General features: G+C 41.6%; 1 protein-coding gene across 1 annotated transcript; it reads left to right on the forward strand.

Moving 5' to 3' along the window:
• The first annotated feature begins 261 nt into the window (after positions 1-261).
• On the forward strand, positions 262-22,766 carry LOC131880424 (dopamine receptor 2-like). Its single transcript, XM_059227064.1, has 3 exons — positions 262-1,853; positions 21,929-22,082; positions 22,145-22,766. The coding sequence occupies exons 1-3, from the start codon at positions 541-543 to the stop codon at positions 22,625-22,627; spliced, it is 1,950 nt and encodes a 649-aa protein (XP_059083047.1). The 5' UTR covers positions 262-540; the 3' UTR covers positions 22,628-22,766.
• The last annotated feature ends 862 nt before the right edge of the window (positions 22,767-23,628 follow it).

Consider the following 23,628-nt stretch of genomic DNA (forward strand, 5'->3'; position numbering starts at 1 on the left):
GAAGACCCTAACTACAAAAGTGCCTCGTTCTCCGATGGGTCTTTGTGGATTGACGGGTGGCCACACGCATAAGGCCAGAAGAAAGAACCACGTCCATGGGATGGTTGGATAGTTGGCTCGTATTCTTTCCTTTGCGTTGAGCGAGTTCTCGATGGATGGCTGCTCTTTGGTCGTCCGCTCCGTAGACCTCGGTTCTCGGTGGTTCTCTTTCACAGAAATTGAAAAGAAGCGAATCTCCCTTGGGTTCCAACGTCTCTGTTCCCTTTCCTGGCTCGTGCTTAGGCTCTGAGATCTCCATTCAAATTGTGTGGTTAAGGCACAGTTTCAAGAAGGCTCGAGCGAGAGCGGTGTTGATGTGCTCTAGTCCAGTAAACCACAACCACATAGCTATCCACCGACCCAATGGAACCATTGCCTCTCGACGTGAAGGTCGATGGATAAATACTCGAGAAGGGGTGTTGGTGCATTGAAAGAGCTCGTCCATTGACAGATGAGACAACTCGTTGCCGCCATTGGGATGCAGTTCTGTCCACGTGCCTCATGATGTCTCTGTCGGTGGATCTAAACAATGGAGGAGATGCCTCGGAAGTGACCAAGGCCACCAATATAGTAGATGACCATCCCATGGCTAACTGGACATTATTTCCATGTGGCGCCAACGCCACCGAGGAAGGGCTGGTGGTGGATCCCAGTGCATGGCCAAATGATCAGCAAATGTGTGGCAATTGGGTGGTAGGATATGGCTCAACGCGCTCACAGCAGTTGCAACATCCCGAGTTTGAGCACATTTCACTTTTCTTGCTCTTGCTCTCGTTCTGTTTGGCAACCGTGGTGGGCAATATTCTCGTGGTGTTAGCTGTTCTCCGAGAACGTTCGCTTCACACGGCCACTAATTACTTCATTACGTCCTTGGCAGTGGCCGATTGTCTGGTGGGTCTTGTGGTGATGCCCTTCTCGGCTGCTTACGAGGCCATGGACCAGCAATGGGTTTTTGGCCCTGACTTATGCGACGCTTGGCACTCGCTCGACGTCCTGGCATCCACTGCCTCCATTTTGAACTTGTGCGTGATTTCATTAGATCGCTATTGGGCCATTACAGATCCGATGTCCTATCCGTTTCGCATGTCCAACACGCGGGCTTCATTGCTAATCCTATTGGTCTGGGTGTGCAGTTCGGCCATTTCGTTCCCGGCCATCGCCTGGTGGCGGGCCACGGCCACGGGTCCTCCACCCCCGTGGCAATGTCCATTCACGGAGGACACCGGCTACCTGGTGTTCTCGTCCATCGTCTCATTTTATGGTCCATTGGCTGTGATGGTGTTCACGTATTTCAGGATCTATCGGGCCGCTCTGAAGCATACCAAGAGCCTTAAATCGGGATGCAAAGTGGTCGGGCAAAACGGAGAGATGACCATTCGAATTCATAAAGGTGGAGGAGGAGCGTCCACCGCGGCCGCAGGGGCCGCAGTGGCGGTCGTGGCCTCGCAGGGAGGTCAGCTCCTGAAGAAAGGTCATTCTCCTCCGTCGGATTCCTTTAAGCCCCATGACATGGAGAACTCGGCTATGGCCATCACGAATGGTTTCAAAAACTTGATTGTGACAAATCAAAAGAAGAATTTCTTCTCCAAGAAGATCTCTCAATTCGCCAAGGAGAAAAAAGCGGCAAAGACCTTGGGCACGGTGATGGGGGTCTTCATCATCTGTTGGCTGCCCTTCTTCTTGACCAACGTGATATCCGGCATTTGTTTGGATTGCATCCCAGCCATTGTCTTTCAAGTGGTCAACTGGTTGGGTTGGATCAACTCAAGCATGAACCCAGTCATTTACGCCTGCTTCAGTCGGGACTTCAGGAGGTAAGGAAGGCATGCTGAATGAAATTCCTCACAGCTTTCCATGCAAATGGGTCGGTATGAAAGGCCTCTTTTTCCTCTTAAAGATTCCACACTGCTTGAGTTACGAGAACCAAAACGAGCGACGAAGAGGAATTAGAATTGATAAGCGACGGGAAGCTAGAACCTACTAGCAGTAGTAGTAGAAGTGGAAGTGACATTCAAGTGCGCCCCATATCTTCAATTAGCATATTCTTTCTTCCACTTACGGTTCGAGTATTAGTGCTCCCTGCTCACATCTAGGGTCGTCTGGTACTTGAGATGAATATCTGAACCAGGGACTTTCGAACATATGCTGTCAGTTCCAAGTGCTACGCTGAAGGTGTGCAGGCGCTAGACAATACTTTTTCGTTAATAATTCAGTATATCTTAAAATGCTGACGAGAGCAGGAAAAAAATGTAATGGATGACCTCTTTTCAATAGAGTCCAACGTATTTCCAAGTATTTGGAAATGTGTCTTGCGTGCTAAAGGAACCTCTGATCTTATCAAGTAGCCTACACGTGTACCTTGATCACAGATTCTGGAGCTTGCTTTACGACATTGAGTATTCAAAAGTAGACTTCCTTGGATGTTTAAGTGCACACTCGTTCTTGGGATGAATAGCTTGCAGAATTGTTTTAGCAAGAGAGAACGTCCACCTCTTCTTAAAGGTTGATCTAGATTCAGGAAAGATGATTGCCGTCAAATTTGATCTGGGATGCAGGGCATGTGATTAAATCATTCGTCATTCCCTCGATTCGTTGGGTCTTGACTGGCCAAGAGCCCTGAGTTGCCATTACTTGTTGTTCCCAATTGTTCCATACTATCCTGATTCAATTGTCCTGATCATCTTCATCAATTTTCTCACTTGTGCATTCTACCATGCATAAAGAAAATGACTTTTGCCTTTTCCCGTTTTGTTTTGATAGCCAAAACCTTCTGTGGCGAAGTTTTCCAAATACGTCATATTTTTGCCACTCGAAGGCTAAGAAGTGTGACTGGGCGTCTTTGCATTTCGCTTAAAGTTTTTTTGATCCTGGGTCGCGAGACCAAGAATATCTTAGGACAGCGCCTTGAGTTAATCGGTTTCCATTGCCGAAACAATACTGTTCAGTTTCTATGGCATAAACAAAGTGGTCGGAAACTCTCGCCGTTTCTGTCAATGTTGAATTAAAGTTTGTTGATTTAGCGCAACAAGTCAAATGGACCATCCACAGTCAATTCATCAAAGTTTGGCATTTGTTGACGGCAAAGGATTAAATTTCATACTAATCCAATTTGATAACTTCTAGGGCCCCTGCCAAAAAAATCAATGAATATTTTTAAGGTTGGATGGTTTCTTTGTATATGCCAATACATTCAAACAATAGTCCCGCTTTCTTCGGCTTTGTATGGACCTTAAACTGACAATTGATTCTATGGGAGGGTGAAGAAGTTTTAGTGGGAATATTCTCAGCTGTCATCCTTTTGGTCTTAGATCTGGAAAGAGTACGTGTATCAATGGAAAAGGAAACGTGCTCATGGCCAGTTTTTTTTCAAAGGGCCTTGTGAGAAAGATCTGTCCATCCATGGAATTGCACCTTTGCCAGACCCGAGCAAATCATGGGATATAGATAAGGCCTTTGAAATGCGGAATTTTCGTTTGAATTTGGAGGAGATTAATTCCATAAGTTTAATTCACATTTGATCACCTCTATGTACAGAGGGTGGCATTCTGCCTTGGTTTTAGAGGCCAGAAAATGAGACCACCTTGAGTGATCTCCTTCAATTGGCCGTATGCCAATATCGTTCCTTTAGTTTGAACGTAGCTTTGTTTCAAATCCTGTGAAGGTCATGCAACTTTGTTTTATGCGCCAAAAGACCCGATAACTTACTTGAGGCTCGGAACGATTCCTTATCAGCCTTCTGAATGTATTAAACGTAACAAACAAGAGGGATCCAATCAAAATATGTCAGCAAGTTGACACGAAGCCAGGCCCAAACTTTTCAATGCAACGAACGACATTGCCATACTTGCTCCAATACAATTTGACCGATCCTGAGTTCGAATTGTGTATGGCGACTTTTACGGAATATTCAAGAGGCAGGCTCATTTTGACACGCGAAAGTGCGAGCTTGAATAAGCCTTTTGATTTTCATTGTTCAAATGCCTTTCTCTACGGTGACGCCACTCATATTAATAGAGGGACGAATTCCAACGTTTATTTCATAGATCTTTTTCGGACGCGCTGGATGTAAAAGTGTAAGACAGAAAGATGAGCTTTGCGTAAATAGCGCATTTTTGGCCATTCGTCAGTCTTTGTACGTATATGGGTTTCTATTCATTTGGGACCTTCCATTATTTATTTGTAGATGCGCAATGCATTTGTTACTATTCTTGGGCTTGGTGATCTCGAAAGGCCACTTTTACGCGAAGTTTATTCAAGAAGGCTGAAAGTAATCACAAAAAGTATAGGGAGGATCAATTCAAAAATGGGTAGAATATAACTGTTTGCTGTCTCTATAGTTTTGCAATAAAGTATTGATCCGATATTTTTTTTTCCTAATACGATCTCTTTGAGAAGTGCACGGATGTGGCCCAAATATTGGTGGTTTTATGTCTGATCAATCAAATCAAAGAAATATCTTACATTAATAGACTTTCTGACGTCTTTGGATAAGTAAATCCATATGTAGAAGGCAGCGACCCTAAAAGGCTCATAAGATAGAGATTAAAAAAACGTGTGTGTTTCAACTACGATTAACTGCCTTCACAGAGGTCTTTGTCAGTGCTTCATCTGCTTTTATTGTCATTTGAGTCCGGCAAAGGAGATCAGAGAATTAATCTAGAACATGAAAAGAAGAATTAGAGAAGATAGGACAAAAGAAAGCATTTTCACTCGATCTTGTAGTATCTTTTCCGTTGGCTTCTCTCGCCACCACATTGCCGAGTAACAAGTGCTCTGTGCATGCCGTTGTCACATGGAGAAATAAATTTGTCACGTTTTTTATTGCCTACTATAAAAGTTCAAACCCAACGTTATAAATAACTCTCTCTCTCGGTTTTTATTTTCGCCAATTTTGCGGATTTGTCGTTTATGTGGAACAAGTTATGGCACTGCGATGGATCAGGGACAATCGAGTGGAACAGACTTGGTAAACACAAAAATATGAAAACACATATTCACTTCTTCGATTTTGTTCCTCTTCAGTAGAGGATAAGTAGGAACCAATTGATGATCTTCCGTGTTCTTTAAAATTTGAGGCGTCTTGATGACTTTATTAACATACGGTGTCTTGAAAAATGTGATATCGCACATGAACCACGAAAAGTACGCCCCAACACATTAAAATAGAAGCTGAAAAATCTGGAAAATCGAGCTTGAGATTTAAGACCAAGAAGATTAAAGTCAGAAATGATGGAGCGTTTTTTGGTGTTCTCTAGTTTTTTAAAAGATTTGGTCTAAGAGTTATCTTTTCTTTCCAAATTTTACTCTGTCGTCAGCACTACATGGTAGAAAAGAATTTGATCTTATGACCTTTGGCTGGAAAGCTCATACAAGTTATATGGATATGGTTCTTTGATCATATTTGAGCGACGACTTCCTCTTGGAGTGCTTAAGTAGACCCTAATGCCATTTAATCATGGTATAAGAAAGTCAACGAGGTTGAGCTGTCATTCCTCGAGATTCATCTCGGGGGGTTCCCTTGGAACAAGACGTAATGGACGTAACTTCTTAAAGTTTGGCGTTCCGTCGATATTGCACGAGAATGGTTGTGGCAGTGTAATTGTTGAAATTTCATTCCACACCACCGAAAGCCATGGCACCAAATAGGCGCTTTTACGAGCTAGAGCACTGTACTGTGTTCTGGTCTGAGAGTGTCTTTGCCGATCTTTTAGGGACTGGAACTGTTGATCCTATAAATTTTGGAACGGAACGCCACGGTTGATCGGCCAAAATCGGAAATTCTTCCTCATTAGATCAAAGGCTGAATATCAAATAGTATTGGCAAGGCTCCAATAATACATAGCAAGCCAGACAGTCACGCTCGTCCAAGCCAGATTGGAAGAGAAAGTGTTGCCAGAACTTGGATAGTATTCAAGCGGTAGTTCGGTTCTATTGGCAAGAGATCAAATTGCAAAACAGGCCTGGCTTCCGAAGGTTACTTGTTATTCTTTTCATCAGCCGTCACAGCCTCTCCAGCGAGAACCTTTCATTGGAGGTTCATCAATATCCAATCATCATGCTCTAAAGGAGACTCCCAAGTTCTGACGGATTCAGGTCGCGCCTTCAAAGGCAAATCTGCTCCCTGGATGGCCCGATACATTTCGGCAGCACTGTTGAAATATTGAAAATGATTGGGGTGTGCCAAGCATGAGAAAGAGAAAGAGAGGATGGTTTCAGACATGGGAGGCCTGTCTCAAAAACGTTCGACTTCGATTTATGATTAAACTTTCGAGTCAAGTTATGTTCGAGCAAAGACTTTGGGACTTGAATAAATGAGTAGTGAATGAAACAAAGGCAGATGATTGCTCAGGCTTTGACGGAAATTAAGCTCAAGGTCTTTCAGGTTTTTAATCAATTTACTCTTTTTTTCCTACCACCCCAGTTCAATTGCTAACTAAATATCAATTTCAATATACCTTATACGATGTGTCTTTTAAGATATCCAAGGGTTCATGGGTTCGAGTCCCTTGATTTCCTACCAACGAACACACCCATTTTGGCTTGCAACCATAGTGTGTTGGAAAATAGCCCGTTTTCCATGGTTCGAGTCCTGGCTAGCCGAGTTTGAGCTTCTTTGTTGTATTTAAATCTCCATATTAGTTACTGATTGAACAACTTAGTAATTCTTGAGGGTGAGGGTAAAATCAATGATAATTGATAGATGGCAGGCCAAGCGAGAAATCCGTCGTCTAACTCCGCATTAAATAAAGAAACGAACGAAACCAGGTCACTTTGGAAGGTTTTTTTTTTTAGATCGACAAGGATGACTAGCATTTTATTCAGGTACACGCCAAGCTTCAGTTTGGTTTAGGAACGGATAGCATGCTGCACCCTGCTTGCATATAAAGGTCCCATTTCTTGGTGCCATTATTAAGAAGGGACCGAATTGGCCGCTTTTTAATTATTATGCCATTTTTTATGTCCTTGAACGTTGATATTTCTGGCATGAATAGAGAAAGTTATTTCCGCTTCCACAAAACTGAAGAATCATGGAGAGGTTCAGTTTCAATGCCTCATTGAACTTTCATTACTGGACTTTGGGTAATGAAAAACCACGATCATTTCCATCTCGAAATGTGAAAATATGCTGCAGATTTCATCTTTTTTTTTTTGACTGAATGGCAAGTTCTGTCGTAATCTAATAATCTGGAAAAACGCATAGATTCAAAGGCGAAAATACGATACTGGAAACGGGGGTTTCATATGACACCACGCTTCCAGGTCTTTTTCTTCAAAAAATATAATCCCTTTTTTCGGGCACCATTGGTTGGCACTTTTCAACTCTAAAAGCCTTTTGTCGACACCAGTTTTAGCGCTTATTAAAGGTTTTTTTTTTTAATCATTCTACGCGTTATTGTTTCGTGACCAATCTTTCTGGCTCGAGCCCAGATGTTTTACCTTTATAAATTATGGCCTTGGATAGGCATTAGTTTTGAGAAAAAAAATGACTAGTTTGTTTTTCATTGCCGTTGACTCGTTAAGGTATATCGGAGTTTTAACCAGAAAAATACATGTGCAGATTTACAGGGTGGATAGAAATTAAGGGCCACTTTTGGTGCTTACTGAAGATTTTTTTTAATAACCCAGACCCATTTTTTTCATTCCATGAGATAAATTGAAACATTCTAGTGCCATGTCAAAGACGATCCACCTGAAGGAGATCGATATCCGGACTATAATTTGGCCGCCTCAATATATTGCAAAAGCAAAGTTCATGTCTGAAAGTGCCAACTAGAGTCAGTCTTGAAGCCAGAGCCAAGCCTACGGTAGTAAGCCGAAGGCCGGCAAAAGGCGTTCAGTGTCCATCCGTGAACCATTCAAAAGACTCGTTTCTAATAGCCTGGACTGATTTTAAGCCTTTAACGCAGAGGAGCTAAGTGCAAGAATGGTGAATCTCTTAAGAACATATCTGGCCGAGAGCGAAAATCTGGCATTCCTGGAGTTGTCTTAAAGCCACCAGATTAATTCTCGAAGGTTTACTGATTTTTTTTCGTCTAAATTGGTGCTAAGAGATTTTCACGAGCCCCTTCTTATGCAATGTGTTTTGCTTTTTAATATGATCAAGCAAATCTTTGAGTGCGGGGGAAATATTGGCAAAAAATGTGTCTAAAGGGACCCTTAGTTTCTCTCCACCCTGCAAAACAACATGCATTTGGAAGGCCGCTTGGTAAGTGTAAGAATGGGCTGCCGCTATTAATAATTAATATCCCCTTTAAGCTACATTGGTCCTATAAAACTTCCACCCAAAAAGTTTTACATAGCTAACTTTAGCAGAACACGACAAGCGAATCGAAATAGGTTTATGGTCACGTATACCATGTAATCCCGGGAAATCGTCAAAAAGCATGGTCGCCATTGTTTGTGCAGTATTTCTTTACATGCATATCGCGGGCAAGAAACCCTCCTTGGGAACTCCAACCCAAGTTGTGTTTTGTTAACTTGAATAAAACTCATTTCTTGGGTGATCTGCACTCAAGTAATGTCTTTAGTCAGTGGCTTTCCTCTGGCAAAGCGGCCGAGAAAGTTTTCCGTACAAAAATATGCTCAATTAAAAAGGATTTGAGACTCATTTTCCACTTTTGCAGTTCGTAAAAAAGGGACCAACTTCTGGCCTAATACTCCATGTAGAGCGTCCACACTGCCAAAGTTTCAAGTGAAACCTACTATGAAGGCAGTCTGAACTGGGAAGGTCCTTAAGGCTTGGCAGAAAAAAAAAACCTTCACAACAATGAAGTCATTTGCCGGTGGAGGCAGACGTTCGTGAAAGAGATGCATTCCTTGAGTACGGTGTACACCCGAAACTAGAGCCACATTGACGTTGTTGTTACAGCTTTTATGGTCTGCATTTTAATACTAAGGAATGGCAATGACATTTCGAAATATTACCCGACTTGATCTCACTACTACTACTACTACTACTACTACTACCGCTGCTACTACTAGTACTACTACTACTACTACTACTACTACTACTACTACTACTACTACTACTACTACTACTACTACTACTACTACTACTACTACTACTACTACTACTACGCTATTACAACAACTAGAGTAAACGAGCCTCGAGCAACCTTGAAATGTGCATGGTGCTTCAGTTTGATTTGTAGACAAAACGCAAATAAACTACACATCATGGAGGTTTTTCTTCGAGATGCAGAAACGACAAATAGCGACTTTTTCCCACCTATCGAAGTTACAAGCTTAAGCTTTCATATATCATTCATCACTTGTTCGCTCTGTCTGAGGACCCGCCACAATATTTTGTATATATTTGTATACGTATATATTCTATAAAGAAAATTAGGAGAAATTGCTTTGTTGTTGAGCAGACCTTCCTCTTCACAAAGAGTATTACAATATTCCTGATTGTTCACTCTCTTATTTGATGCTCTTTAAATTGAAGCGACACTTCTCTTCCTAGAGCTCTAACTCAAGATTACTAGTTTGCCTTATTCAATGGATTTCTTTTGGAACCAACACAGAGGTGTCTGCGGTTTCCTGTTACTTGAAGTGAATATGGTCAAACTTTTTCAAATGGAAGTAGTTTCACTCAACACCTTTGTAGTTCTTTATAAACATTGTAAACATTGTAAAAAGACCTATGATCCAATGAGAAATATCTCGCAATAAAGAGTTTTAAAATAAAGACTTCATGAATCATCGAGGATCTTGGAGAAGAAAAATGCATCACCTTACTTTACCAACAATCCTCATCCATCAAGGACTTGGATGACATTGTCATAGAAACCACCAAGTTTAAGAAACTTTTCCAATCGAAAGCAGATCAAAAAACATTCGGTGGCTTGCGAAGAATAATAGACAATGCTTGAAGATCAAGAAACACCCGCCTTATTAAAGCACAGGTGATTTCGTCGGGTCATAACATATTTCTTCATATCATCCAGGGGATTTCAATACGTCGGATACGCTCTAATCCCCAACGAGTTTTTTTAGGAAGTCAAGTTGGCCTAGAAAATCTTCTTAAAATAACTAGACCAAAAAACTCAGAGACCAGGGCATTTAACAACATATGACATCTACTAACACTCACATTAGGACAGTCGTAAAACGTACTTGACTGAACTAAAGCTTATTTCACGGTGTCCCGAAATATGCTAATTCAAAATTGGACATTTTTATCAAGCCCGGTCGTTTCGCCTTCATCCCAAAATTGATTTTGGATCTTGAGACAGCCGGATGACATTTAGTTCAATAGGCTGATGTTAGATCCAATACCAAAGTTGACAATCGACTCTGTAGAAGGTTCATTTTTGCCATCTCGTTGCTCAGTACTCAAGGACTCAATAATCTTCCGGATTTATCATTACATCGTGATTATCTGATTCCTGAGCAGATGAATCCAGGCACATCTTTATCTTGTATTGGAAGGTCTTTCACATCTTTTTCCCGTAAGAATCGCTCAAGATTTATTGCCAAGCCCTATGGGAATAAGAACACTATTGGAGGCTGAATCCATTACTGCAAAGGTGGAACGTAGGCACAATATGTATTGGTGGTCGTCCATTGCAAATTATTTGGCAAATATTGCCAGCCTTTCTTCACCTTGGGTCCATTGAAGAACGTCAGAGTGGTGGTTTCTGAAGAGGAGCCTGCCAAGAGGAGGTTCCAAATCCGTGCTGTTAGAGTGAAAGGACCTCTATGCCCTCGACTCAAAGCTTTTGGCACACCTCAGATTGCGCGTGTTTATCTGGTAATGTCTATTTAACAATGCCAGCCTTCATGTGATATCTTTAGGGAGCATCGGACCATGTGATGGTGTCAGGTTGCTGAGCTGGAACCATGGCATCGCTAACGATCATTTAACGTAAGATCGTTCATTACCGAAGCGCCAGAAAGAGAAAACGAGATCGAGTCGGGAAATTCATGGAATGGTACAACCTGAATATTCTAGAGATGTACGTATTAGGCCAAGCTATTCCGGTTAGGCTGTGCTGAGTTGTCGACGTTCAAATTTTGGACCAAGTCCTGGTTGACCCAGGTTAACAATCGAATAAATGGGTCGGGCTTTTTTTGCCGTAACTCAACCCATTTCAATGCACTTAAATCCTTCCTTCGAGATGCCTTAATGATATATCAAGAAAGAAGAAGCGATTTATAAATTCCCTTACACTTTTGCTACGGCATGTTTCTCATTGGCTCTCGGGTAACCTTATTTTTAAAGCGAGAGTTCAATGTAGAGCTGGTTTTAAAATTGAGAATGGAAATTTGAACCAATTGCCAGAGTGTTTTCAATCCAGGTCCTCTACTTCTTGAAACAATGATACTGTCGAGGTAAACCTGACGTCTAAGGTATAATATATTATAGATTTACAGTACACTCACAAATCGTGAATCATTGATATTGCTTCCAAATTCTGAATATAAACCCCAAATGAAACTCGCAGGCACGAAATGGTTCTCTTCTGGTATGGTATAAAAATGGTTTTATCGAGTAGCCACAACCCCTTCTTTCAATCCAACATTTGCTTATACCCTAAACACAAAGCATGGCAGAATAGCTATTTATTCAATTTCGGGGGCATTGGGGGATAGAGTTTATAAAAGTGAAGTTTGAAGATAGTCGACAAGGTCAAGACACCTTGAATGCTTTCGCCCATTACATAACGTCAAGTTTGAAGAGAAGAGCGAGCGAGGGCTTGCCCGAGCTTCTCTTCACACAAAAGAGGGCTTGATGAAATGGCCAACACAATCAAGGTGTCCTGACCGATCGAGTTTTTGAGATCCGAACTTAATAAACTGCATGGAAAGAACGCCACCGCTTTTGAATAAACAATTTGCTTTTACAAGAAGCGTTTTTCAACGTATGAATTTCCCTCGAAACCATTCAAAGCCAAAATTGACGTTAGAGACTGCATATTTTCCTCACGAGTGGCTAGAAACTTAGATTCCGGCCACTCGTGAACACAATGCCATGAACTAAGATCTTTAATGGTGGCGTTTGGTTTCCTTTGCGTGCCGGAGAGGGAACTTTATAGTGCTGAAAACCGGTCCTTGTAAAAGAAAAACACATGATTACTGCATAACCATGGCCCTCAAGACCTTGCTCAAGAACTTGTTCACGATTTGTCAAACTTTTCGAATCTCTGGAACAACGTTCTAGGTTCATCATGGAAATGTTGGGTTGTTGACGGGTTCAAACTTTACTCTGCTACAAAAGCCCTTCGTTTGTTTGTAGATAAGGATTAGACAGGAACATTTCCCGTTACAAATATGAATCGTTGACACTGCTTCTTTCTGTATGGAAACCCCAAGTGTAAACCTTTTCTGGTCGGCTTCATAAAGCAGACCTGTTTGAGTGAGTTGTCCCAGCGCTTTTTCTGTCTACCATTTGGGCTAACTTGTGGGTCGGTCAAATGAAACACTCTTCCACCCACCCAAAATTATGTTACCAGAGGACAGGCTGACGAAAGCGTCTGGTCCAGATGCCAACCAGTTAGTAGAAAGATACGTGACAAGAAAATTTATGCGGTGATGATGGGGCTCAAAGTGTAACTTCCATCCAGGGAGGAAAGGAGAAGAAATATGTGTCAGTTCAGACTTACATCCAGACATGTCCGGATTACCTCGATTGTGTTTTAGCCCAGATAGCCATGTATTTATTTGTATTGCTAACCCGTTGTCGTTTCATTGGGATTTGTCCCGGAAAAATGCACTTTTTTGTTAATACGTGTCGTGGGTTTCAGTAATTTTGAGTCATGTTGAAATTGCAAAAAATGTTGATAGGTTTTGAAAACTTTACTTTCCTGAACTGAAACCAAAATTTTGATTAAACGATCTTTGGTTTGTCTTTTTGAATAAAAGCCACCATAACAGTACAACTTCAAAAGGTATTCGTGGTACTTTAAATCGTCTCAGAAATAAATATTTTTTTTGATATAACATAGACGCATATTTTCCTCCCTTAAAATATCATTTCATATGCACACATTTGGCCTTAAAAACGCGTATTTTCCGGCCCTTACTGTTGTCACTCTCTGAGCTTTTTCCAATCTTTCTTGCACTGCATCACCACACTGAAAGCCCAAATGCGAGTTGCAAACCACAGACATGGTTTCAAGGGTAGAATTAACTTCTTGGTAAACCAATTTGGCGTGTTCTGTTTGGAGAAAAAAACCCTTGCTCCTTTTGGCATGCACTTGTTATGTAGAGTGGGCTGAGTTTTATGAGATTGACAGGCTTCGTGAAAAGCCAGATGCTTTTAAAGGCATTCTTCCCTTTGTGCGAATTGAAATAAAAAAAAAAAGAAAATTCTGTACTGTCAGTGAAATGAAGCCTTGCTCTTGAAATTTGAAAATTTGAAATGCTTTTTGATTGATGGGAACGTTTCAATGAATTTTCGGCCGGATCAAACCTGGCCAAATACGCACATCGATCAAGTCCAAGGTCAAATCCAGTTGAGGTTCGCAAAAGATTCTTATCGATGTCTTCAAATATTGATCTACCTTGGGAATACTGAGCTTCAAGGACATGTGATATTAAAGACTGAAAACATCATTTGAAACGTGTCCTTAATTCTACCATTTCCAAATTGACTCTCCTGCGCAGCAACGAAAAGGTTTCATTGCTCTTCCTTAACATATCAATCGAAATTTGATTATAACTTCAAAATATCCTGGAATAAGATACAGAAGTTATTGAGTCATCTTCATCAGTGAAGATGATTGTAAAAGTTGATCTCCCTCTTTATTATGTTTGCTCTGCATATCCCTCCCTAGAGATTTAGTATTCCTTTTTCCGTAGCTGTCCATAGATAGACCCCTTGAAACAAGACTGGGTTTACTCTTTCTATAGACTCTAGAGAGATCGAGTGCTGATACACCGGCGAGAATAAGGTTGCCAAGGGCCGCGGCACGCTTCCTCGAATGGTTGTATTGTTCATCCGGTATCAAATTTGATATTTGAGACATCATGGGCCATAAGCCACGTTTAGTGATCCCAGAAGACCCATTCATTGGATCAACAGAGCTCAAGTTCCCTCCTGGTTCCAAGCATCGAACATCTCCTACACAAATATCCTCACAAAAAAGGAAGCTGGCATCCGTTGACACCCATTCAATTTGGAGCCACTTACCTGAAATGGGCCCAAAAATAGCCTCATTTATGTTGCTCCAAAGACAAGTCCCGGATATCTACCCCTCGGCAGGATGCATGACAAATTATGATTTATGGTAGAAGGTTTATGGCTGGGCAAAGGCGTTTGCCTCTATCAAAGTAGGTATGTTTGCCCATAGAGCCTCAAAGAGCAACCGGAGACTCATTGTCATCTTTGTTTCACTGTTTAACTTCAAACTTCCTGGCTCAAAGAACGACCCATGATGATCTTTCTCGTGACATTGTTTTGTTATGTTGTAACAACTTTGACGGTGTCGAGGGTTTCCTAAAAGGATGTGTTTATGTGTTTGGCTCCCATGTTTGCTGTTCTGCATGGGCTGACCTCGATTCGTTTGTCGTCGAGGCTTCCTTCGAGGACAAAGAGGGACAACTTGGCTAATTTGATTTAGAGATGGGAGTCTCGGCACCTCGACAGTATCACACGATCCTACTCAAGTCGAGAACAAGGCCAGGTTAGTGAAGAATTGAAAATTTCGAGATAAATGCCTGCCTCTCCCATACGGTTAGCAACGAGGTGCAGAAGGCCATTAATCACCGAAGAATCAATTAAGCCATTAATTAGCCTAATGCATCATAATTCATAAGCACAAGAAGCCGTTAATAAGGCTCGGCGCTAGAAAGAAACCTTTCAGCTATGCTCCGTATGTTTATGATCATATGCCGTCTTTATGGGACAGATTCCGAGTGCAAATCGAAAGAGGACAAGGCCTCGCATCCCAATGTGCCAGAGACTTGAGAGTGAAAGTGCTCTCTTTCTCTGTCCCTCTGTGTCTCATTTCAGTTGCATCGCTTTTTCTCCACTCAACTTGGCTCTTGGGCGATGCGATCTTGTTGAGAGACTGTCAGAATTCCAAGAGCCACCAATCATCACGCCAGTGGCAGTCAACCGGGTCGCTTTTTTTAAAGACCGCCCTCCCATTGATTTTGTGCATTGATCAGTGCACCACAAGGACTGTGTATTCGTTTCGCAGAGATCCGAACGGATTTGGCACCTTGAGTCACTCATTCATTGTTATGCACGATGAGAAGATGATGTGTTTGGTTGGTCTTGAGCGGTCCGTTTGGAACCTAATAGCGGCCTTTGTGCCTCTTTGGATGAAGTCCAATTTGTCTCGACTTTCGCGCGCGAATCTCATGGCAATGATAGAGCACTCTCCATAAAGCGTTTGTGCGCCGAGGCATTTCACTTTCAAAATTCGTGGGACGTGTAATGGCGGATCTTAAGGGTGTGGTAGGCGCATGCTCATAAATCACAGCCTTCTAGCTTCTAGCATTGCTCACGGAAGAGAAGGGAGCGAACGGGGGGAAAAACGAGCCATTTCTTTTTCCGGGCCTTTTTCTTAAAAGAGATATTGTTAACAGAGAGAGAAAGTGGGTCTTTTTTCGCCTTATGGCAGGACGGACAAGATTTGGGTTGTCAAGCCAGACTAGTTTTCAAACCTTTTCAATGTTGGCAAGTTTAAGCTCTTCCCTACTATATTATCCCACGGGAAAACCCACAAAGCCCTGGATTAGAACCCAAGAATGACAAAGACAAAAATTATCTGCTCAACCGACATAATCGACCCGAGTTTGAGGATTTGGTAAGAACTCAGATTGTAAATGTAGGGCAAGGAAGTATGACTACGTGTGCGTGTTGGCAATTGGCATCTTACATGAATATATGTATTTATTGCGAGAAGCATGCCTCATTGGATATATGTAAAGTAAGTGATACATGAATGTCAATTCAACTAGAGTCGCGCAAGGCGATTTGGGGCCCATTCTGGGTTCAAGGGTTGCCATTCGAGGCAAATATCCACTAGAGAAGGAGGGTTGGTTTGGGTGTGGGGGGAGACCTGGGATCGAACCCATGAACCCGATATCAACTCGGTCACGCATTAGTCAAATGCGCTACAACCATCTCCCCTTAAATGTTCCTAAACATGGAATATTAATGTAACATTCACAACAAAGCTTTAAAGGCTGGTTGAATTAACCCTAAGCGATTGCCATCGCTTCTCAGTTGTCCCTCGTTGGTGCCAACGAGTTCTCATTAGCATTTCAATTAAGTTTCGCCTTGTTGTTTTTACCGAAGGTTCGCAAATACATTCCGGATGTAAAAAAAGCCCAAAGCAGTCCCCCCTCTCTAAAAAAAAACAATGAGATAACGAGAGTCTGAGAATGAACAAAACACTTCTGTTTATGAGAAAGATAATGGCATGAACCTAACTTTCTGATCCACGAGAGACTTGGAACCATTTCTGTGTCAGATAAACTTTGGAACTAAGGAGAGAATCTTTTAAGGCTAACGAAATTGATCTTCCAAGTGGTATTGCCACAAAGAAGAAGAAGAAGGAATGCTTTTCTTTTCTGGGGTTGGGTACAAAAACTCACAGACACATTCGAGGTCCTAAATCAATTGTGAACCCACGAATGTCGTGTTCCGAGGTAAAACAGATTTCATCTCGGGTTTCAATGCATTCCAAGCGATCGCAGAGTTCTGATCAGATGACAGATTTCTAAGGTCACACGATTTTCCGATTTCCTCGTTCTTTCCATGTCCCATTATGGTGCTAACGGAATGATGATTCATGTTTCAGAGCATGGATCCTCTATGAGAACGTGCATTCTCCATTTCAAACGATTTAGAGCAAACTTGAGATCGTTGGCAAATAAATAAAAAAGACCTGACCCGTTATAGTGAGTGTATTGTACTTATTGTACTACATAGCTTATGGATGTTCCAGATTTCTCTTCTACGACGTCAATATGGAACGTTATCCAAGTGCATGTTTACTCTTCACTCCCCTCTTTCTAAACCTCAAAAAAAGTTTTGATTCAAAGATTATGTTAAGTAAACATCATTGGAAGTAAAATCGCCAAACGATTGAACGTGTATGTTACTAAATAAGGGATTTATTAAGCACCAATATTTGACTTCATTCAACAAGCTTTTTGCGATCAATTGGAAATAGTTCTAGTTACTTGCAACGCATCACAAGAAGAGAAGAATAGCCCAACTTCCTTGATTTACGTACAATCAATTTTGTTTGCTCGAAATGAAGCCAATAAAGAACCTACCTTCTTGGCAAGGCGGGGAATTTATAGCTTCTTTAGGGACCAAAATTCTTGAACCGTTTCCCATAATTGCAGTACTTCAAAACTAGATTAAAATGAGGCTTGGCAGTTTTCTTTGAAATCTACTTGGGAGTTGAGCGTGCAAGATGCCACAGAAAAGAGAAGAAGAACACAACTTTCCTCTTATCCAAATAAGCTGCAGACTTTCATCAAGAAGTTTTTTCCGAGAATTAGATTTTTTCCCAAGTCCAACTCAAACCAGTTTTCTCCTCTGCATAACCGTACTTCTTCATGCAAAACTATTGTTTTGAATGGAGTTGTCAAATCGTACAAGAGAAGAAAAAAATCCTGATGATCACTTCATTTAGAACAAAGCAATCATTGCAACGAGAGAGGAACCGATGGTTTGATGGTGGCTCATATTCCGATTTTGAATAAGTACCTCAATGACGATGTAAGAATAGGGCAATTGCATTTGTAGCTGGTTTATGGTTTCGTCTTGATCAAATGGAATGAAATTGCAATGCAACATATGAAAGAGTTCAAATAGTTATAAGGCCCAAGGAGCAAAAAAAAAGGGCTGCAGCCACTTGATGTTATCTTCATTCCCTTTTCAAAGGCCGGGTAAAGGAATTTGTTGCTGGGAAATAAACTTTGAAATAAGACCTTTGTTGAAGGTCATGTCATTGGAACCATGATAAAGTGAGGCTCGGGGCGTTCAATTAACAAATTACTTTGCGCGAACCAAACTGAGATTTTCCTCCCACGCTTCTCGAAATGAAAACCGACGCAGAAAATTGCGGAAGAATTGTGTGCGAAGATTGATTCGCGGAACACTTGTGGTAACCCCGTGCAGATTGATTTTTTTCCTTAGGCTTTTGATTTGAAAAGACAATAGGTTGTTATGCATTTTGTCTGAATAGAAATTTGACGGAGAAAAGTCAGCAACAGCTCTCTTAAAAGAAAGAGAATCAAAGAGCGACAACAAAACTTCAGAACAAAACAACGTTTATTGGAGCTGAATGATACTTTGCCAACATTTTGTGCTTAACTCTGAAAAGAAATTTAACAAAGAAAACCTTGACAATGAACTGTACACTAAAAGTCCTCATTGATGGGCATATATTTGATAAGCATTTGCTTTCTTAGGTTCTTGTGCAATATATTTGAACTTTTTTTTTTATTGGAAAAATTTGCTTGTTTTAAAATCATTCTAAAAGTGAAATCGAAGCGCTTTTTTTTGTTGGTAAAAAAAAAAATATGTTCTTCATTGGATTAATTCAACATTTTAGGTAAAAAAAAAACTTTATGATTCAGAATGAAAGAGTCTTTGAGCGTTGCAGAAATTGGAAAAAATGTTGCGTAGATTACCCATGATTAATTTGATTTGAAATTAACTGTTGATGCCCACTTTTTACGGTTAGGTCGAGGATGTTTGTAGGCTAACAACGGCCAGTACTTACGGCGCAAATTGAAGCTGTGATCCTATAGAGCCACATGAGTGTTTGCTTTCTCTCAAGGCTATAAGGCTGGGGTTGACCTTCATAAGTTCCCAAGAAATGTGTACCTACCTCAGGTTTTACTCTGGAGATTTTTCAAAAGATCCTCTCTTTTGGCGGCTTGATCAATGCTTTAGAAATGGTCAAGACGAGGACAAGAGGTCGTAGGATCCGCACCCACTTTTCATTAGTGACCATTCTGGAAAAGAATTTGATTTACTGCCAATTCATCTCCCGACAGATCCACCCAGTGGACCCTCTTGCTTTGGTTGCATTTGAGATATGTGACTCCCTGGTAGACCGAGATTGGTTGGTTCAAAGGAGGCCAACTGATTCTAGTGGGGGCACCAAACACAACTCATTGATCCGAGAATTACACTCGGAGTAAAGCGAACCATGGTGAATGAAGGCCAAACGTTTCTTCCTCGGTATCGGAGCCTTGTCTTGGCATCATAAGCAACATGACTTTACCCTGAAGTGGAAACGGACCATTCTTCACTTGGTTTGAGGCTCGGTCCACACATTTATTTACCCGGATATGCTCTCAGGGTTATCCATGCATGACAAATCCATGCATCAATTTGGTCTTCGGGGTTTATAGTGCTAGGATCAACCACTCTATGTACTTTCGTCTAACTCGATCCTCAGGTCGTTCTTTGCTCGGTCTGAACGCACCAAAAAGCCAATCGAAATCGAGATGATAAGGTTTTAGAGTGTGGAAGATGGAATGATTTCGAATAAATTTGATCCGAAAGGTCAGTGTCACACCAAGATGGAGCCCAGACGTATGAGTGTTAATTACCATTGCCACACACCTATTTGCCGTTCCAGTCTTTTGAACCACTCGACTTTTTGTGTGACTTCGAAATTAGTTCAGTTCATCTTGGTAAGTGGAGAAACTTTCATCATCTAAGCCACCCAAAAGCTCTTGGAAGTTCCTGGCAATATTCGCGGACCACAAGCAACGCCAGGCTCAAGTATCTGAACCCTTCGTCGAAAATAGATGGTGGTTCAAGCGGTAAGATTTCTTTCATCAGGCATGAGGATTTGCTTCAGTGCCGCATGCCTTGAAAGCATTTGCAGTTTCTGATTGTGACGTGGTAACAAGACATTTTGACGGAAACAAGGTTTCGGTCCCGGCCATCACAGTCTGCCATCAAATATCTGTCTGGAGAGATTGCTGAAAGGCGACGAAGCTGAAATCCCCTCAACAACGTGGCTCCAACCATGAAGGGCGCAAGATGCATTAGATCCGCGCCTTCCAAAGGGCCATTAAGTAAAACGAGAGGCATCTCGGAAATCCAACCGAGAGAAGTCAAGTCAGAGTTTGGCAGACACTCATGGCGATATTGTGTGTCGGAAATTTGAGATCAAAATGAGTGCCTGGGACATCAATAAAAAACGCGTATGATAACTAATACCCACACTACTCTCTTGACCAATGATCGCACCCATTCACAAAATTCTGAAAAGTTGAGATTACTTGAGGACGCAAGATGCCATTCTAAATCTCCAGTAGCTGGCTGCACTTCCAAATTCGAACTAGACGTTGTGTCTCTCTCGACAAATCAATCTCAGGGTGTCAATTTTGATCAGACCGAGCCTCATTGAGCTTTCAAGTTTGACCGACCCATCGGAAGAGAGAAACCTCTTCGTTTTCTCCGGCTTAAATCAAGAGGACATTACGCGACCCAACACACACCAAGAACATCAGAATGTTGTTTCTTGAGGAGAAACGAGGAAAAAAGAGTCACAAAAAGGGGGTTTCCGCTTGAAAAGCCTTCGCTCCTTCTCGCTTTTACACTCACCCGAACACAAACGAAGTGGATTTGGTCCATCTTCCTTCGCTTGCTTGCTGGCGTCCTTGCTTGCTTGTTTCTTCTACTTCTTTGGGAGTTCTTCATTCACGCAGACGTCAAGACGGAAGAAGGTATTAAGATGGCCACACAATGTTGGTCGCCTGGCTAAAAATGAGCTTTTAGTTCGGGGATAATCCCTTATTCTGCTCTGACAATCGAACGATCAGATACTCCCAACCGATCGATGATCATTGAGGAGGGAACAACTGCCTTGAACATAAATGAGGAGCAGGTTGTTCCTTGAGGAGTGGAACCATTTCACAGATTAGGAGACCGAGAATAAAGACAAGAGCAAACCAAGAACCAAAGTTTGCCTTCAACTCCGGTTTCTCCATTTCCAAAGCAGCAACGCCCATTTGGTCGGAGCTATCAAATCAAGAGTCCAAATTCCAGATGTAAAAAGATCATGTTTGTCGAGACTGAAACTTTTTATCTGCCTCCCAGATCTTGGAACCAACCATTTCGAAGCCTCTCGTCAGACTGTTGAAACTTTGGGCGGGATTTTTTTACTCAGAGAAGAATCATCTCCTGTCGAGAATTCAGTTTGAAGGGTTCCAAAGTCAGATGGACTTGATGTTTGGGTTTCCCCTCAGGCTTTTTGTATTTCCATTCAAAGCCGAACTTGTTCCAAGACCACCTAGTTTTCGATCTGATGTTCCTACTCGTTTGCTAATCTATCTCTAATCATGTTACATGACATTAGGATCTATTGGATCCATGCCTACCTCTTCATGAATGTACTTCTATCTATGAGTGAAGGGCAGAATGGCTCTAAAGTTACCCTAAAGAATGGAACACACTTCACAGAGATAGCTGTGAAGTCCAACCTCGAAGGAAATATAGTCTATTGGTCCCTTTGGGTCCAAGTTCCAAATGATCGAGGAGCGTGATTAAAACCCTTCCGCTTTTATGACCCAATGCTTGAATGAGTATGAATGTACATTTCAAGGCTAAAGTGAAACTTGTTTATTAGATCATCTGGGAGTACCCAAGTGTAATGGAGCACTACCCAAATGGAGTTAGTCTTCACTAATACAACTTGTCCCATAGGACTCTGTAAGAGTGGTCCGTAAAGTTGAGTGTGTACACCATTGCCGTCGTCTCGTTTCTCTTTTCGGGGAACCATGATTGGAGCTTTTGGAATGAGAAGCGCGCTCCAAAAATATTAAACATCTGTCTTTATGTATCAAAATGGGTGCATTTTGTTGGAAATGTCTCGTGTTTTCAAGCAAAGGCGAGTCAGGATGACCGTGGAAATGGTTCCCTAACACAAGATCTTGATCTTCTTTCCAGGGCGTTTGCCAGTATAATCTGTTGCTGTTGTTGTCATACACGGAAGAATAGCCGCGGCAATTCAAATCGATCGTTTGGCCATTCCGGAGATGATGAATTGAGCCATTCCAAAGTCACAAATTTTAGAAACTTGAACGATTTCTTAAGGCGATCCGTGAGTTCGATCTGCAATCACAAGCAGTTCCTTGAAATGTAAACCTCTATTTACTTTTGCAGTGTTGCACTTGTAGCCGGAGAGCCAAAACCAATCATCCGATTACGGGTTCCATTCCGACTGAAGAGATTCTTCCAAAAGACAGCTCCAAGAGCTCAAATGCATTGCAACAGCACAGCAACCACCACGTGTCCCCTATTCCATTGGAGAGACTCTTGTCAGATGAGGCCGCAGCGCCCTCTTTGAGGCAGAATTCCAAATCCCTGTCCTTCCAATCCCCTTCCCCGGCCAAAAGTTGTCCTCGTCATCGAGCTTCATCTTGTCGAACCAGAAGCAAAGCTTCTCGTCCTGTCATCTACACGTTTCACAATGATGTTTGGTGGATGGAACCATATCAAGGCCAATCCAGGCCAAATTCCATATCCAGGAACCCTCTGCTCGGCCTTGATCCTAGTCGGAGTACCTTATCTTTCGCCAGAAACAGTCTGTACTCGATCCCCCCACCGAATTTCAACCCTCAGCAGAGCTCGGAAAAACTCGTGTGAAAAAGACACAAACACCCAATGCAATCTAAATTAAAGTTATTGATGCAAAACCAGAGTATTTTCTTGACTCAATTGGATTGATATATATACCTTCAAGGAGTTAAAATGGCGAATAAACCCGATAATTCAGTACAACCTATTTGTTTTTAAGTCGCTTCCATGTATAAACACATGGTCTTTTGATCCACCACCTTGGCACAGAGGACTTTTTAAGCTTATACTTAATGTCTCACATCGTTTCAATATATATAGCTTTTCAACAGTGACTAATGATCACCGAAAACTATTAAAAACATGAAATGTTAGTTTCACGTGAAAAGCAATAATGTCTCAATTTCTTTGGGATGTTCTTTTAGGAAACAGGGGAATCACTGTAATCTATTTAATTTTGAGCAACGCTCGAATGGCGTAATTAAAATCCACTTCCTAAATAATGGAGCAATGATTGTAAAACTGGCTCAAAACTATGCGGAATAAAATCTATAAACCAATACATATATATTTCGACATCAACTTTTACCGTCTCATCTGAATCTATCTTTCATGGATATCAAGCCCTTGTTAAAACTTTTAGGCGATTCCATCGATTTCGATGAGCCATCGCGATGCATCAATCTATCCTTCCAAAAAGGCCGTAAAACTTTTCTTGTCAGTTTTACCTGTAGCATGTTGTTAGCAAAGAATGGCAAATCCTCTCAAAGTTTGGACGGAAAAAATGGAACAAACTGGAGGAAGAGAAGTAGAGATAACTAATCTCAGCGAGTCCTTAGGCTTGATCAATTCTAATGATTTGGGACTGTTTTTCTCCCAATGGAACTAACTTAAGAACCAGAATTGGCCCTCAGGAACTGCACTGTGACTTGGAAACGACGAATAGGACCTGCCCAAGATCATCAAAGAATATTAGAAGTGAAAAAGAGGTCAGAAAGATAAAGTTGCTCTCAAAGCATTGGAATTGAGCTCGTTTGCATTCCTCGAAAACAGGGTCGCTCATTACAATA

The sequence above is a fragment of the Tigriopus californicus genome, chromosome 5 (genome assembly GCF_007210705.1).
Source record: "Tigriopus californicus strain San Diego chromosome 5, Tcal_SD_v2.1, whole genome shotgun sequence".
NCBI classification, from domain to species: domain Eukaryota; kingdom Metazoa; phylum Arthropoda; class Copepoda; order Harpacticoida; family Harpacticidae; genus Tigriopus; species Tigriopus californicus.